General features: G+C 39.3%; 1 protein-coding gene across 1 annotated transcript; it reads left to right on the top strand.

Annotated features, from left to right (window-relative positions):
• The first annotated feature begins 358 nt into the window (after positions 1 to 358).
• Positions 359 to 17,049, top strand: IER3IP1 (immediate early response 3 interacting protein 1). Its single transcript, XM_046671677.1, has 3 exons — positions 359 to 534; positions 14,838 to 14,939; positions 15,834 to 17,049. The coding sequence occupies exons 1-3, from the start codon at positions 444 to 446 to the stop codon at positions 15,887 to 15,889; spliced, it is 249 nt and encodes an 82-aa protein (XP_046527633.1). The 5' UTR covers positions 359 to 443; the 3' UTR covers positions 15,890 to 17,049.
• Positions 17,050 to 18,104: the final 1,055 nt, after the last annotated feature.

The raw sequence follows: 18,104 nt of genomic DNA on the forward strand, positions 1-18,104 counted from the left end.
TAAAAAGTAGAAATAAACAGTAGAAATAAATGTTAGCAATTTCTTTTATTTACCTAATTATATTCAAAATATCCTTTCAACATGTAATCAACATTTAAAAATTATTGGAAGATTTTACGTCCTTGTGTCGTCCTTTCTTTGGAATCCAGTGTGTAGTATTTTACCCTTACAGCATCTCAATTCGGCCCACCCACATTTCAGGTTTCCAATAGCCACACGTGGCTACCGCTTTGGACCTCACAGGTCTGCAGCAGACAGCTAAGTAGACCAGCCTTGCGGACGTAAGCGTGGCGCGGGTCTTAGCCGGACGGGGGCGGAGCTTCTCGGAGAGCGCGTTGTGGGCCTCACCGGCTCCCGTAGGAGAGCGCCGGCCGTGGCGGCGCCACGTCCGCTCCGGCGGCAGGAGAGGGATCGGTAGGGCCTCCGGGAGGTTCCGGGCGGCCATGGCCTTTACTTTGTACTCGCTGCTGCAGGCCGCCCTGCTCTGCGTCAATGCCATCGCCGTGCTGCACGAGGAGCGCTTCCTCAAGAACAGTGAGTGGGACTGCGGGCGCGTCGAGGCGGCGGCGGCGGTGGGATCCCGGGGGCGCGGACCCCAGCCGGCCGCATGCGAGGGCACCCTGGGCCGGGACGGCCGAGCGGCCGAGGGCTCTGCTCTTGGGGCCCTGCCTTGGGGGGTTGCCGAGCCACTTTCATCTCGCCGGGTTTGAACTCAGCAGCGGGGTGAAGATTGTTCAGCGGACGCCCACTGTGCTGGACCCTGGGGTCGGGATGGGGGGATACAGAGATGAGCCAGGGACGCCCCTGCCTGCAGTCAGTTTAGTAATTTAATGCACTTCTCTGTGACCGCTTTTAATAGTCAAAAACTTGGGGCCTGCATTTTTAGTTAAAGAGGGAGGGGCGTGGCTCCTTTGGGAGCATAGGTAATTAGAAGAATGAACTGATGGAGGGCCTCAGGGGTTCCTGGGTTTTGGGGAAAAGAGAAAAGGGAAAATGTTGGGACTGTCACGACATCCAGCCGCCCACATTCCGAGAAAAGTTTGTTCGGTGCAGCTTACTGGGTGCCCACGATGTGCCAGGCTGAAATCTAAGAATACGAAGATGAAGACACTAGTTATGCCTGCCGGGACCTCACAACCGAGGGATCTCCGTGCCATCCTGCGCAGGCCGCTTCTTGCTGTATGAGGCAGAGTTAAGGCAGGATACTGCATGATGTGTATCATTTCTCAAATATGTCTTTGTGACTCACTGAAACTCAAACCCATGAATAAGATTGATTCATTTCGTTTATTCCTTCAGAAGAGATTTATTGAGCACAAATTATGTGCCAGCTCCATGTAATAGGAGCTGAGGTTACAGCGGTTACCCTGCCCTTCTAATGGAAGTTGATCTAAATAAAAACTGAACAAGTAACAATAACAAATATGCAGAATGTTGTGAAAGAGAAGTGCAGGCGGATACTAACTTGTGAATCTTTGAAAACTTCTTGGAGGAGGTGCATCTAACCTGAAATCTGATAAGTCAGTAAACGTGAACTAGGTGAAGATGAAGGATTGGCAGAAGTTGGGAGGGTGTGGAGTAAGAGCTGGTGTGAAAAGAAGGTTTTAAGCAGAGCAGTGACATGACGGCATCTGTATTATTTTCAAGATCTTTCTGACTACCATGGGAAGAACAGATTGGAAGGGTAGAAAAGTGGATGTGGGAAGTACCATTCCAAATAGGGCAAGTAGAGATGGTGGTATAATGTCAATTGAGTGGGTATAATAACAATAACTAACACTTAACACCAGGTACTAGGATCTGTATCAAGTGCTTTACGCATATTAACGTGTAACACTCACAACGACCCAGTGAGATAGGTACCGTTACAATGGGGAACCTGAAGCACAAAGGAGAGTAGGTAACTTTTCTAAGATCCCACAGCTAGAAAATGGTGGAACTAGGATTCATCTTAGGCAGCCTGACACAGCAGTCCATCTTTTCATCGCTATACTATATAGAAAAGTAGAAAGGGTTGAATTGTGTCCTCCCAAAAGATATATTGAAGTTCTAACCTTTGGTACCTGTGAATGTGACCTTATTTGGTAATAGGGTCTTTGCAGATGTAATCAAGTTAAGATGAGGTCACGCTGGATTAGGATAGGCCCTAGATCCAATGAGGTGTCCATATAAGGAGAGAGAGATGCAGAGACACACAGGGACAAGAAGGCCATGTGACAACAGAGACAGAGAGATTGAAGTCATGAAACTACAAGCCAAAGAATACCAAGGATTGCCAGTAACTACCAGAAGCTAGGAGGGAGGCATAAACAAGATTATCCCTCAGAGTTCCCAAAAAGAACCAACCCTGCCAGCACCTTGCTTTTGGACTTCTGGCCTCCAGAACGGTGAGAAAGTAAGTTTCTGTTGTGTTAAGATGCCCAATTGTGGTGCTTTTTTACGGCAGCCCCAGGAAACTAATACAAATCAGAAGATCTTTTAAAGGTAGGAAAGGCAGAATATACTGTTTGGACGTTGGGAATGAGGGAGAGAGGAAAAAGTCAAAAATGTCTCTTGATTTTCTGGCTTAAGCCACTGAGTGAAGGGCAGTACCTTTTCTGAATTAGAAGGCACTGGAGGAAAATTGGGCGGGGGGGCGGGGGTGCAGTAAGAAGGTGAAGAGATAATGAAAGAAGTTTTGGACATGCTGAGTTTGAGATTTCTGTGAGATGTGCAAGTGGAGATGTGGACTAGTCAGTTGGACTAAAGTCTGTAGAAGAGAAGCAAGAGCCAGAGTGGAGAGTGAAAATTGAGTTTGTCAGCCACAGATGATAAATGAAGCCATGTGAAGAGATGAAATTGCTTAGGGAAGGAATAGAGTACAGAGAGTATTGGCGACTCGGACAGTCCTAGAATTTCTTCCAGTATTTAAAGTTTAGGTAGAGATCGAAGAGCAGACGGGAGAAATAGATGGAAGAGGTGACAGGAGAAATAGATGAGTGAGCAAAACAGAGAGAGGGGAAAATCTAGACCCTGGGGTTTCACAGAAGCCAAGGAGTGTTTGAAGAAGGAGAAAGAGTACAACAGTGGAATATTCAGAGAAGCCAAGTAAGACAAGGACTGAAAAGTGTCCTAAGGATTCAGGATAGTAGAGGTCTTTGGTGATTTTGGAAGACCAGTTACAACAGTGGGTAAAATCCAGATTGGAATGGGTTGAGAAATGAGTGGAAAGTGATAAGATGAAGACAGCAAAATTATCCAGTGCTATCACTAAGTTGGAGAAGGTGAAGAAAGGTAACTAGAAGGAGATGCAGGGATATGTTTTATGGTGGTGGTTTTGTTTTTAGATAGGAGAGGCTTAGGCATGTCTTCAGCAGTGACGATGAGAACTAGCGAGGTCTCTTGGACAAGTCAGTGCCGTGAAAACAGCGGGGAGGGAGTGACCACTGAGGCAAATATACAAAATATAAGAAGGACAAAAAAAAGAGTGATATAAGGGAGATATCCTGTGCAGCAGGTGAACCTTGATTGAATTCTAGTTCGAACATATTAACTGTAAAAAACATTTTGGGAACATTTGTTGAAATTTGGATATGGACTAGATACTAGATGATATTAAGGAATCACTATAAATTTTGTTAGTGTGATAATGGTATTATAGTTATGTAGGAAAATATCCTTATTTTTCACAAATGCATACTGAAATATTTAGGAGTGAAATATTATAGTACCAGTAATTTACTTTTAAAGTATTCAGGCAGAAAAACGATGACATATGTATAGCAAAAAATTAACAGTGATTAAATCTGAGTGACAGATATGTTTTAAAACTTTCATAATTAAATGCAAAAAAAGAAAGAATCGCTGATGGAAAGGATCTAATAATGAGAGAGAAAAAGACACAGGAGAAAACTGAGGCAATTCGTAGCTCAAGGATTCTGAGAAAGTAGAAAGGGATGGGTTCTGAGGCACAGATGGAGGAGATGACATTAAGTAGGAGGTAGGTTACTGTCTTCGTTGAAAAAAGAGAAGGGATTAGCTGGAGAAGCAGGAAGTTTCTAGATTTAGTGGCAGCAAGTTTTTCTTAATTCCTAATAGCAAATGGGCCAATCACTGTGAGGTCGTGGAAAAGATGTAGGAGTGAACGTGACACAGTGTGTCTGTTCTCGTATATCTACAGTCTAATGGTAGAACAGATATTTAAAAATAAATATACAAACAGTTCCTTGAGTCTAGGATAAATGCTTTGGAGAAAGAGAACTGGGTGAGAACCATGGGAATGTAACTCCCAGTTGAATCAGGACAGTGTCAGTTTCTGAGGAAATACATTTAAAGCTGCGTCCTGAAATAGGGATAGGAATTGGCCTATTTTAAGGTACCCTTAAGACTTCTGAGTGGAGATGTCGTGTAGGCAGTTGCTATACAGGTCTAGTGCTCAGAAGGGAGGTTCTGGGAAGGATTGACATGTGAGGACTTTTGGTATTGGCTCTTAGTTTGAAACCATTGGAATGTAGGCTGTCTCTCAGAGAGAGAAGAGGTTCAAGGATTGAATCCTGAAATTATTCATTCCTGTCACAGTTCTTGGTTGCAAGGAACAAAGCTGATTCTGGCTGATTAAGCCAAAAGAAATTTACTAAAAGGTTATTGGACAAGTAGAACAGTGGAACAGAGTGGAGAATCCAAATACAGACCCATATTTATTTGGATGCTTAATTTATGATAAAGATAACACAGCAGAGCACCATAGAAAGGATGGTCCTTCAACCCTTCAAAGGTTAACTGGATATCCAAAAAGAAATAAATTAGTCTTGACCCTCTACTTCACACTAAACACAAAAGTCAATTGCTAGAGCATTGTAGATCTAAATGGGAAAGGTAAAACAAAGCTGAAAGAAAACAAACTTTTTCTGAAAGGGCCATATTATAAATTTGGGCTTTGTGGGCCAAGAGGCAAAATTGAAACTGTTAGGTAGATATTTATATAACCATTTAAAAATGTGAAAAACCATTCATTTTTTCTCAGCTTTATTAAGATAGAATTGACATATAGCATTGTGTAAGTTTAAGATGTACAATGTGATGATTTGATACACATGTATTGCGAAATGCTTACCACAGTAAGGTTGATTAAGACATCTTCAGCTCATATAGTTATCATTTTGTTGTTGCTGTTATTAGGGTGAGAACATTTAAGATCTACTCTGAAGCAACTTTCAAGTATACAGTACAGTACTTTTAACTATAGAGACCATGCTAGAAATTAGATCCCTGGAACTTACTCATCTTATAGCTGAAAGTCTGTGCCTTTTGACCAGCATCTCCCCATTTTCCCCACCACTCAACCCCTGATAACCACCGTACTACTTTCTGTTTCTGTGAGTTTGCTGTTTTTAGATTCCACATATAAGTGAGTTAGTGCAGTATTTGTCTTTCTCAGTCTGACTTATTTCACTTAGCATAATGCCCTCAAGGTCCATTCATATTGTCACAAAGGGCAGGCCTTTCCTTCTTTCTTATGGCTGAATAATACTCTATTGTATGTATGTATATACACCCCACATCTTTTTCCATTCGTCTGTCACTGAACACTTAGGTTGTTTCCATGTCATGGCTATTGTGAATAATGCTACAGTGAACATGGGAGTGCAAGTTTCTATTCGAGATAGTGATTTCATCTCTTTTGGATAAAACACAGAAGTGGGATTGCTGGATCTTATATGATGGTTTTGAGGAATCCCCACACTGTTTTCCATAGTGGCTGCACCAATTTCCATTCCCATCAACAGTGTACAAGGGTTCCCTTTTTTCCACATCCTTGTCAACATTTATTATCTCTTGTCTTTTTGATAACAGCCATTCTAATAGGTGTGAGGTGATATCTCATTGTGGTTTTGATTTGCATTTCTCTGATGATTAGTGATGTTGAGCACCTTTTCATGCACTTATTGGCCATTTTTTTTTTTTTTTAAAGATTTTATTTTTTCCTTTTTCTCCCCAAAGCCCCCCGGTACATAGTTGTATATTCTTCGTTGTGGGTCCTTCTAGTTGTGGCATGTGGGACGCTGCCTCAGCGTGGTGTGATGAGCAGTGCCATGTCCGAGCCCAGGATTCGAACCAATGAAACACTGGGCCGCCTGCAGCGGGGCGCGCGAACTTAACCACTCGGCCACGAGGCCAGCCCCCTTATTGGCCATTTTTATATCTTCATTGGAAAAATATCTATTCAAGTCCTCTACCCATTTTTAATTGGGTTGTTTGGAATATGATTGTTAATGGAGAACACTTCCAGAATGGTGGCGTGGGGACCTCCATGGATCCTCTTTCCAATGAAACAACTATAGCTAGTGAAAATTATTTAAAAAGCAAACATTTAAAGTCTCTGGGGGGGGCCGGCCCTGTGGCCACGTGGTTAAGTTTGCACACTCCGCTTCGGAGGCCCAGGGTTTTGCCAGTTCAGATCCTGGGCGCAGACATGGCACCACTCATCAGGCCATGCTGAGGCGGTGTCCCACATGCCACAACTAGAAGGACCCACAACTAAAATATACAACACCTACTGGGGGGATTTGGGGAGGAAAAGCAATAAAAAAAAAGTTTTGAAAACTTAGAAAAAAATAAATAAAGACTCTGGGGATTGTCATGAGAGCATACAGCAAATGGAGAAACTTTTTTTTCAAGAAAATCTATTAAATCTCAGTAAGAACAGTGAGAATCTCTGATTTGAGACACAACCTGCTCTCCCCCCCCCCAAAAAAAAGGAAAAAGAAGGAAATGATCAAGATTACACTGAAAATTAATGAAGTACAAAGTAGAAAAACAATAGAAAGAATCAACAAAACCAAAAGCTGGTTCCTTGAAAAGATCAACAAAATTGGCAAACCTTTAGCTAGACCAAGAAAAAAGGAAAGAAGACTCAAATTACTAAAATCCAGAATGAAAGAAGGGAGATGACACTAGTGACCTTAGAGAAGTGAAGAGGATTGTAAGGGAATACTATGGACAACTGTATGCCAGCAGATTACATAACTTACGTGAAAGGGACAAATTCCTAGAAAGATACGAACTGTTGAACTGATTTAAGAAATAAGAAATCTGATTAGACCTATAACATGTAAAGAGATTGAGTTAGTAATTTAAAGACTTGTAACAAAGAAAAGCCCAGGCTTCAATGCTGGATTCTACGAAACACTTAAAGAGGACTTAATTCCAGTTCTTCACAAACTCTTCCAAAAAAATAGGAGGAAGTACTTCCTAACTCATGCATTAACCTGGTATGCAAACCAGACAGAGACATCACAAGAAAAGAAACTACAGACCAATCTCTCTTTCTCTCTTTTTTTTTTTAAAGATTGGCACCTGAGCTGACAACTGTTGTCAGTCTTTTTTTTTTCTTCCCAAGGCCCCCCAGTACATAATTGTATATTCTAGTTATGAGTGCCCCTGGCTGTGCTATGTGGGACGCCACCTCAGTATGGCCTGATGAGTGGTGCCGTGACCATGCCAAGGATCCAAACCGGCGAAACCCTGGAAGTGGAGCATGGAAACTTAACCACTCAGCCACAGGGCTGGCCCCCTGATATCTCTTATGAATATAGACACAAAAATTCTTAACAAAAATACTAGCAAACTAAACCAAATGGAATTTACCCTGGGAATGCAGGGCTGGTTTAACATTTGATTAATGTAATTCATCATACTAATAAAATAAACAAAAATCACATCATCATAATAGATGCAAAAAAGAATCTGACAAAATCCAACGTTCTTTCATGGTAAAAACATGATAAAAAAAAACTAGAAATAGGAGGGAATTTCCTCAGTCTGATAAAGAACACTCTCCCCTGCCCCCAACATACTTAATGGTGAAAGGTTGCTTTCCCTAATTAGGAGTAAAAAAAAGATGTCTTCTCTTGGCACTTCTGTTTAACATTGTACTGGAGATTCTAGCCAGGGCAATTAGATGAGAAAAAGAAAGTAGAAGACATCTAGCTTGTGAATTTGAAAAAGTAAAACTATCTCTTGTTTGCAGATGACATAATCTTGTATATAGAAAATCCCAAGGAGTCACTAAAAAACTATTAGAACTAATAAATGAGTTTAGTTTGGTTGCAAGATACAAGATCAGTAACAAAAATCAATTGTTTTTGTGACATGAACAATCAAAAATGAAATTAAGGAAACAGTCTCAACAATATCAAAAAGAATAAAATACTTAGGAATAAACTTGACAGAAGACATGCAAGTCTCATACTATAAAAACTACAAGGCATTGTTGAATGAAATTGAAGAATAGAGATATTTTTAAAGATAAAGAAAATAATGACATCCCATGTTCATGGATCAGAAGACTTAATATTGTTGAGATGACAATACTTAACAGTATTAGTGATTTACAGACGTAATGCACTGTCTATCAAAATCCCACTTGGCTTTTCTGCAGAAACTGACAAGTCGATCCTAAAGGAAATGCAGGGGACCCAGAATAGCCAGAACAATCTTGAAAGAGAATACAGTGCCCAGACCTTACTTCAGACCTGCGTTCCAGTTTCCTAGAAGTGAAGATCAGTAGTGTGTCCTTTCCAGAATTTCTGCAAGTGATTGAGATTTGTGCTCCTAAATGAAAACTCCCACAAACTATTGGAATGGCCCAGAAATGTTAGTACTTTGCCCTCCAGAACTTTGTCTTCCACATTTCCTCTTCCTGTCCTATCACAGAAATATTTTATCTGAGCATGTGTTTTGAATATGGTCCCAGAACTAAGAGAAAACACCACATTGGCTTGTCTAGGTGGTAAGATGTTGTTTTAAAATATCTAAATATGTTTTTTAAAAGAATTTTGAAATGTTTTAAGTATTTGTTAAATATTGTTTATGTAGGCTCTTAACTCTTCTTGCCTAGATTTTATAGTAACCTCCTCACTGGTTACCCTGCCTCCAGATTTGCTTCTCTTTTCTTCTCCCTTCCATGAGAAGCTGAGCGTGTTCCTTCATGGTTTGAAATTCTTGAGTTCTTCACTCTCCATAGCCTTCAATATAAAATTCAAACTTCCTCGTGTGACTTATAAGCCTACCATAATGTGTCCTGTGCCCCACCCCCATCCTTCCCCTTCTTTTATGCTTCCCCAACGTTTACCATGTGTGCCATTCTTACGCTGATGCTCTTTCTCACTGCAGACCCTTTACTCACTCTTCTCTGCCCGCAATGACCTTGACTTACCTCCTTTCTTTGGCTGGCTAACTCCTCAGCCTATCCTTTAAGGTGTACCTCTGGCATTTGCCTCTCTCAGAAATCATCTCTGACCCATTTCATGGGTCATAGCATCAGTGCACTTTCTTTTCTGTCTCTCCAGTAAGTAGACAGGTGACAAGAATCCTCTTATCTTTATATTCCATCAATGAATGTTTTCTAAATAACTGAATAATGTTACACTATCATTTCTTGCAATTCCTGATTTGAAAGCTACATATTTATACAAATAGTTTAGCCAGTGTTTTGAATATAGAGCAGGGAATGTGTTGTTTCTTCTAGTGTTCCACAATGATACTAATTTCCGTTTTGTACAAGAGAAAAACAACCCAGTGGATTTTAATACCTGCCAAAATTGCTCTTACTAGTTTTGTTTGTGGTGCCCAGTATCAATTTGACAAGTATTTATGATGTCTAGTACTAGTTATGAGTGATACAAAAGAAACATTTCACAGGTGAAATAGTGTGTTAGTCAGCTTAGGCTGCCATAACAAAATATCACAGCCTGGGCGGCTTAAACAACAGAAATTTATTTTCTCATGGTTCTGGAGGCTAGAAGTCTAAGATGAGGCTGCCAGCGTGGTCTCAGTTCTGGTGAGGACTCTATTCCTGGCTTATGGATGGCTGCCTTCTCACTGTATCCCCACATGGCCGGGCAGAGGGACAGGAGGAGGGAGGGAGGGAGGGAATCAAGATCTATCCTTTTCCCTTTTTTGTAAGGCGACAGTTCTGTCAGATTAGGACCCTACCCTTATGATCGCATGTAACCTTAATTACCACCTACACACCCTATCTCCAGGTACAGTCTCCGTAGGAGTTAGGGCTTCAACGTATGAGTCTGAGAGGAACACAATTCAGGCCATAGCAAACAGGTAAAATAATACAAGCTATTATTTGATTCAAGGTTTAAATGACTGCTCCAGATCAATTTAATATTGGAGTTTAGAATAGTGAGAGCTGTGTGAGCCTAAGTAATAGAGGGAGAAGTCCTGAAAGGGGTGAATCTTAAACAGTTAATCAGGTTTGCATAAATATGTAGAGAGAAATGAGCAAGGCATTCCAAAGGCCTGGTATTGTAGATATAGTATGAGCATGGCAGTTTATAGAACGTTGAGGAAAACACATGGACATGTAAGTTTCTCTTTAAATATTTACTCCTAAAAAGCATTTGTTGAATTTCATCAGGGATTAAATGGAAATTATTGTGTTGAACTGAGAATTATATTGAACCAAGAGAGATTAGTCTAAGTGTACTAGATCATTTATATCAGCGTTGATATTTCTGATCAAGGTAGTTTTTAAAAATTTATGTTAGCAGTGTTCTTTGTGTAATATTAGGTACTTTCACATTTATGATAGCATTCAGTTCACTTGCAAAGTTGGAAGACGTTGACAAAGTCAACTACATTCATTCTCTTTTATGGATAGAGAAACTAATCTCAGAGAGGCTGAGATTAGCCCATGGTCAGCCAGCCCTCAAAACTGTAGCTAATACTTTTTCTTGAAAATGTTGTCTAGCTGAAGGTTGCGACTGAACCTGGGTGCATTGCCATTTTGTGTGTGATTTTTTTTGAAGTCTGGACAGCAGAAGAATATGTTTGGTGTTTGCAATTACTAACTTTTTAAGTTCATTCCTGAAATTATGGCAGCAACTACTACTTGCTGGTTTATCATTTGTTGTCTGCCAGGCCCTCTAGCTATGAAGTGACAAGAAAGCTGCAGAATTAAATCTTTCTCCTTAAAAAAGAGCAAAGCTCTTTAAAGCTTTGGCCAGTTTCCTTAGAAAAACAACTGAGACTCCCTAAGTAGCAGCTGGAGGGAAAACTATTTGTTATAGTAAAGATAATCCCTGGCACCTCGTCTTTTACTTGTTGCCTTTGTGTTTGTCCATGGAATAGACAAATCATTTACGCTCGCTATGCAAAATTCAGTTTTCTTTTTCATTCTAGTAGCATATGAATAGAAGCCAGGCTAAAATCAACTGAGAACTTACTATTTTTTTACATTATTTCAATGCTGATGCTTAAATTATGATACTCCCATTATTTTAGAGTTTTATCCTGTCTCATTGGTTTGTGTCAGTTTAGTGTTGGAAAATATGTTTTTCCAGGGAGTCACTCCTCTCATTATGTAAAAACATATTTAAACATCTTTTTGGAACAAGTATAAAAGAAGACTGTTGGAAATTATGGTTTTTAGTAAAAATTGAGTACTTGATCTGTAAAGTACTTAAACAAGTTCTTTTTACTATCTAAGACATTTTGGCTATGGGTGGAAAGGACTGATGATTTTGGCAATGATAAATTTCAAAAAACCAAGTATAGAAAATAAAACCAACAATACCATTTAAAGGTTGTTTTAAAGCATAATTTTAAATATTCAGAATGACTCATGGATGAAGCCCCTCCTCTTACAGAACTCATTCCTGTCCTGAGGATGTTCATTCTCTGAAGAGAAAGGCCTAATTGCAGAGGGGTTTCTCCAAGAGACGAGCATCTTTACAGGCTTGCTTTTTAAATGTCTTTTTTCTTTTTATCAAAGCAATGTACCTATTTGTGGTTTTCAAAGTCAAACAGTTCTTCAGTTTAATAAAGAGAGATAGAAGCCTGCTATCCCATTTCTCCTCAACCTGAGCCTGTTCCTGAAAAGCATTGTTTTCAACTCTTCCAAGCTGTGAGTCATTGACTTTCTACTATGGAAGGGTTTAGCACAATTTTGCCATCAGCAGCACACTCATGGTTGTGTAAGCACCAGTACACACTTACTTCCCCTCCCCCATCTCTGCCTTCTCCAACCAGTTATTGGTAATGTCAGTATTCCATATTTACATTATTATCACTGTGAATATTGCTTTCAGCTGAACAAGAAAAAAATAGTGACTTATTTTTCATTCCAGCTGATTTGTGGCTTGGGTATAGAATTCTAGATTGAGAACTAATTTTTATTCAGAGTTTTAAAGACATTGTTCCATTTCATTTTCTCATTTCCACTGTTGCTGTTAAGAAATCTAATGCCATTCCGTTTCCTGATTCTTTGTGGGCAACCTAACTTGTCTCTCTGAAAGCCTTTAGGATATTCTGTTTATCCTTAGGGGTCTGAAATGTTAGGCTAATGTGGCAACTTATGGGTCTCTTTCCGTTCTTTGGGCTGTGCTCTCATTGGGCCCTTTTGGCCTAAATGCTCATGTTCCGCAGTTCTGGGATATCATCTCTTAATATTTATTTAATAGTTTCTTCCTATTTTTTCTTCTCTCTTTCTGGAACTTCAGTTATTTTGACAGATTGATACTCTTGTTTTTTCTTTAATTTTGCCTTTTCTAGATTTCCTCAATCTGTCAACAATTTCTTTTGAACTTTTTATGGTAATATAGCAAGAACAAGAGCTTCTTGATTCCTGAATGTTCTCTTTTTTTTTGTGGCATCCTGTTCTTGTTTCATAGCTACAGTAGCTTTGCTCCCTCTAAGGATGTTCATTTTTTTAAATGTCATCTTCTACTTCTACTTCTGCAAAGTCTCCTTTTCTGGTTTTTGCTCTATCTTTTCATGTTAAGAATTATTCCTTCTTGACTGTCAGTTCATTTTTAATTATAGGCACTGAGAGGCTCATTGGAAGCTCTGTGTATGTGGTTGGGGCTTGTTTACTGGTGGGCCTCACTGTAAAGTGATTAAGCTGTTTTGTTGAGACCCCCCAAATGTCTATATCTGAAGTCTCTTCCTGGGCAGCTGGCCAATTTCCAGAATAATTTTCTAAGTTCTGTCTGCAGAATGTAAGTGTACATGTCCAGACTTACATGAGAGACAACAAGGGAAACGGGCAGGAGTCTTACACTTTGGTGTTCAGACTTTCATTCAGTCCCCTCCCTGGATATCCCCAGGTCCACAGCTTCTCAGTCTGTCTCTGCTGAGAGTAAACCTCCTGTCCTCCGATGGGGTAAGAGAGGGATAATCTTCCCATCAGTTCAGTCTAGCAAGGGGGTGGGAGGAGGGGGGAGCAGCACTAACTGCTCTTATATAGACTTAGTTCATCCTCCTGTTTTCCATCCCTCTCACCCACACTGGCTGTTTGAGGCTTCTCTCACTTTTCCCGGGTTCTCAGCACAATTCACCTTAGTTTTTTATTGTGTGTTTCCTGAAAGTTTGGGTTTCAGCTTTCTCTGCTAAGTCAGTTACTCTTCCATTTATTTTTTATTGTCCAAATTTTGATCGATTTCTCTTTCCTGGAGACTTCTCTCTTGTGAACTTATTCTTTTATTGTCATTTTTAGTAGAGTTTCAGGAGAAAGCTAAGATAAAAGTGTATATCCATTGATGGGGTTCAGGACATGCTACCCCTGGCTGGGTCTGAAAATTAAACTGACAAAGATTAATAGGAGAAATATTAAGAGAGAAAACTCAAGGGGTTGAGACAGTGAGATTTTAGAGCCGTGTATTGAAGAGTCTCACAGGAAGTAGTAGAGGCTGTGGTAGTAATCACTGTGATAGTGGTGGTTATACCATGGGCACTCAAAAAAGAGTGACACCCCGTGGACTGGGAAGGCTGTAAGCACAATGTGAGCTAGGTCTTGAAGGGTGGCTGGGAGCCAAAATACATCAGCTCTGTTGTGAAATTGAATTTTAAATTAGTTTTATACCACAACATATCTCAGCGCTGATGTGACAAAGCAAGCAAACTTTAATTCAACCAAATAAAAGTTGAGTAGGCAAAGTGAGGTCTTGTTTCCTGATACTTGGTTCTTTCATTTGTAAAATAAAGACTTGCTCTCTGTCTTCAAGTTTAAGGGTTAGCATGGCAGGAATTAATTAAGCCCTGTAGTCATATGAAATAAAAAAAAATTCATAGTCATGTGAGATATGAAAAGTGGACCTGAAATGAGGACAAAAGAAGGACACATTGCAAAAATGAGGACATATAAGTCTCCAGAAGAATGTGTAAGGCAATAAAAAAGAACTAGCAGATAAAGGTTAAGAAATAATGCTTTACAATATCAGGAAAATGACATAGAAGAAAGTAAAAGACTCATTTACAGAAAATAAGTGGGATAGTGGGCTAAATTCCTCACCTCAGAATTGAGAAATGAGGAGGAACGATCAGGTTAAAAAAAACATACGCCCCTGCTGGCAGGGTGGAGCATGCTGTGAAGGCCTAACCAAGCTGTGACCAGGTTTATGTTAAAATTTCCCCAAGTAATGTAGATAGTGAATCCCAGCTACAACATTTTTATACCAATAATTACGTTCGGTTATATAAAATTCTGAATTGAGCTAATTAATTATTCAACTTGATAGTATGCTTTGGTTTTCAGTTCTGACCTGAAAGTGTTTTGTGTGTTCATTTATAAACAGGGAAAGAAACCAATCAGGGTGTCGCAACAGTCATCTTTACTGAATTAAATGCCATGGAATAATTTACTAGATTGTGATTTATTTTATAAAATCAAAGTAGAAATGGAATGAGTTTTTGCTGCTTATCAAAAGTAAAAATTATACTCTAAAGATAAGTCATATGACTATGTTTTTAACAAAGGCTCAACATAATTTTTCAGAAGATGGCTAATGAGGGAGCAAGGTGAGTGCATCATGAATTTTAACACAGGTAATCATCTTTATTTGCAGTTGGCTGGGGAACAGACCAGGGAATTGGTGGATTTGGAGAGGAGCCAGGAATTAAATCTCAGCTAACGAACCTTATCCGATCTGTAAGAACCGTGATGAGAGGTAAGAAGAAAAACGAGTGGAACACTCTTAAGTTTTAATTTTGTGGTTTGAATTAAGTAGCAAAATTTCCGAGTGTGAATACTATCACATTCCATTTTTGTAGTGGGATTTTTTTTCTCTTTAACCTGGCTTTACTGCTTAATAGTTATTGGTTTCTGTCTTAGTTTGCCTCTTCTTTCTAAGTTAGTCGATGCAAATAGGATGCTCAGTGCTATAGTCTGTGTGTTACCTCTCAGAGTTAAAAGACTGATGTTTTTGCCTTTGGAAACTCTCTTGCTGCCAAGTAGTAAAGTCATCTAGAGTCTTGTAAGGCTTTCAGAAGAAAAATAAAGCTCCCCTGTTTGCTCTTTTGTTAGAAAATATTAGAGCAACTCAAGAAAGAAGAGTTTAAAACCTTTTATTTAAAACCGTGAAAATTAGGATCTCTCTCTCTCTCTGTCTCCCTCTTTCTTTGTTAGCTGCTTTAATCACAACTCACAACTTTGGATAGAATGATAAATAAGTTCATTTTAAGCTTCATAATGAAGCTACAGAATCTTCTTTGCACTTTATTTCTAATGTGGAGTGTCTCCGGCAGTAGAATGTGGGTCTACTTCTGCCTGGGTCCAGTGTGCTTCTCTGTTCCCAGGGCTGCACCAGCACTATCCACAGATGTTTTCGTACGGATCTAGTTGTGCGAATGTGACCCTCATCCCCAGTCACACAAGCCCTCTTTAGAAGAAGTTTTGGATTTTATGATCCAGTGCATGTTTGAATGTTGCTCTGTTACAAGTATTTGCAACATGATTATGATGACATATTGTTAGGTATTTTCATCTATCCTGAATGCTAGTAACTATGACTTAGTTTTTTTCTATTTTCTTTACAGTAACAAACTGTTTGTTTTCCTTGCAGTGCCGTTGATAATAGTAAACTCAGTTGCAATTGTTTTGCTTTTACTGTTTGGATGAAGATCAGTGGAGGAAATGGAGACTCAGAAGAAGAGCTGCCAGCAGAAGTTATTACTTCAGTCTTTATTGGAACATACATATCTTAGCTGGCTGTCCTTGGACTTGACAAAAATGTAATCCTGACAATAAAACCAGAGTCCCTATTTATCTGATTTTTTTAAATGTTGCACTTATAGTTTCATTACAAAAAGATCAGATCATCAGAGGCAGTAACTATCCAGGACTGGAATTACATTTGATTGCTGACTGTTAATAAAAGTTCATGCTATGCTAATAATTGTTAAAAGGGTACCGGACTGTCACTTCTATGTCTTTAGCGATTTTTCTCTCTCACTTCTCAGGGATGAATTTTTTTTCAGTTTTGAAGTTCCTTATGAGTTAGCTATGATATGAGAGTGATTATCCTCCTAGATAGAATTTAAAGAATTTTTAAAGAGTAATTACTACATATAAAATGATAACTAGGTAATTTGGATAATTTTATTTTGAACTGTTTGATTAAATATTTTGTCTATATATTGTCTCGGCTATGAAAAATTCAAATTTATGGTAACTATTGAGAAGCAGTACTCTCTGATCTCAGGGAGAATTCTAATTTTGTAAGTCAGATAGTAACATGATGATTGTGTTTTTGTTTTAAGTTCTTTTCATGCATTTGTTATTTTATTAATTGGCCTGAATGATGAGACCAGATCAGTATTTACGTATTTTCATTGGTAGAAAAATCTATGTAGAAAAGTCTATGCCCTTTTTACAGTGATGACTTATTTTTTTACATCAGCATAAATATTAGCCTGCAAGAGCAATCCGAAACAATCACAATTAAAACTATGCTACATAAGAAGCCTTTATTGTGAAGCATTTCCCTCTCCCAAAATTACCACGTTTCCATCTCTGAGGAGCACATGAAGGGGTATGATTCTTATTTCCTCATTCTCTCTGTCAATAGAGCATTCATGCTGGATAAGTTGTTTTTGTTTTGTTTTTATGTCTCAGACCATTCCACATTTGCTCATCCCATAATACAATTTTATGCAGAGAGATTAAAACTATGTAAATGGTTTTTCTGAAAATTATCAGTTATAACACTTTAAAGGGTGTGGAATGGCATCTTTGTTTATAGGAGAACATTTCTAAATAAAGTTAAATTTCCAAGTCAAGCACTTGTTTTTGTACCTTAGTATATACCTGTCAGTCTTAAATGAATTAATCTCATTTTGTGTGTAACACTTCTTATATATGTTCTTTGCTGTACAATCAATGAGCATAGATTTAATGAAAGTAAACATTCACAATCCATTTTCTCTCTTCAGTGAATTAACCGAGTTGCTGACATACATCAGGAAGACTCAGGAGGGCGAGCCCTGCTGGCCTAGTGATTAAGTTTGGCATGCTCTGCTTCAGTGGCCTGGGTTCAGATCCTGGCTGTGGGTCTACACCATTTGTCTGTCAGTGGCCATGCTGTGGTGCATCTCACATACAAAAAGAAGAAGATTGGCAACAGATGTTAGGTGAGGGTGGATCTTCCTCAGCAAAAAAAAAAAAAAAAAAAAAGTATGAGCAGCTTTATTCTGTGACTTAAGTTACTTCTAAAATTTTGAGGCAGGTATTGAATGCCTATGGGCCGTGCCTGAGCTAGAGATGGATGATCTCTGGGCCATGGCTTTGCAACTGAACCAAAGAAATGTACTGGGGATTCTTAGGTGATTACTTGGCTCATGTGAGCAACTAACATATTTGACACTTAGAGGCAATGTTCTTTTCACCTTACAAAGATCTGATGCATGAATCTGAGTTTAAGCCACTGAACAGATTAAAAAGCAGCCATTAATTGAGAGTAGTCCCATTTCTCCAGAGCCTGTGAGCCCTACAGAATTTTAAAAAGAAAGAAAAGAGAGACATTGACCTAACGCTGTTTTCATGTCAAACATATAACTCACCTTCATGTTCATTTAGTGTTGGGATCCTGTCCAAGTTCACTCTGATGGGCAGCAGTCACAGTAGGGCAGGATTCTGTAGCAAAGCAGTTCTGAGGAAAGTGAAGCACTGAACATGAAAGTATTTCATCTCTGGAAGCCACTTACACACTTCTAGCTTTAATGTGCCTGAAGGGAGGTCTGTAAGCTTTCACAGGTTAGCCCAGGTTTCCCCAGAGCAGTTGTGATGCCATAACTTAAGTGCCTGCTTACCTCCCCGCATCCTCTCCCTTAGCCAT

This window comes from Equus quagga, chromosome 9 (genome assembly GCF_021613505.1).
Source record: "Equus quagga isolate Etosha38 chromosome 9, UCLA_HA_Equagga_1.0, whole genome shotgun sequence".
Lineage (NCBI taxonomy): Eukaryota > Metazoa > Chordata > Mammalia > Perissodactyla > Equidae > Equus > Equus quagga.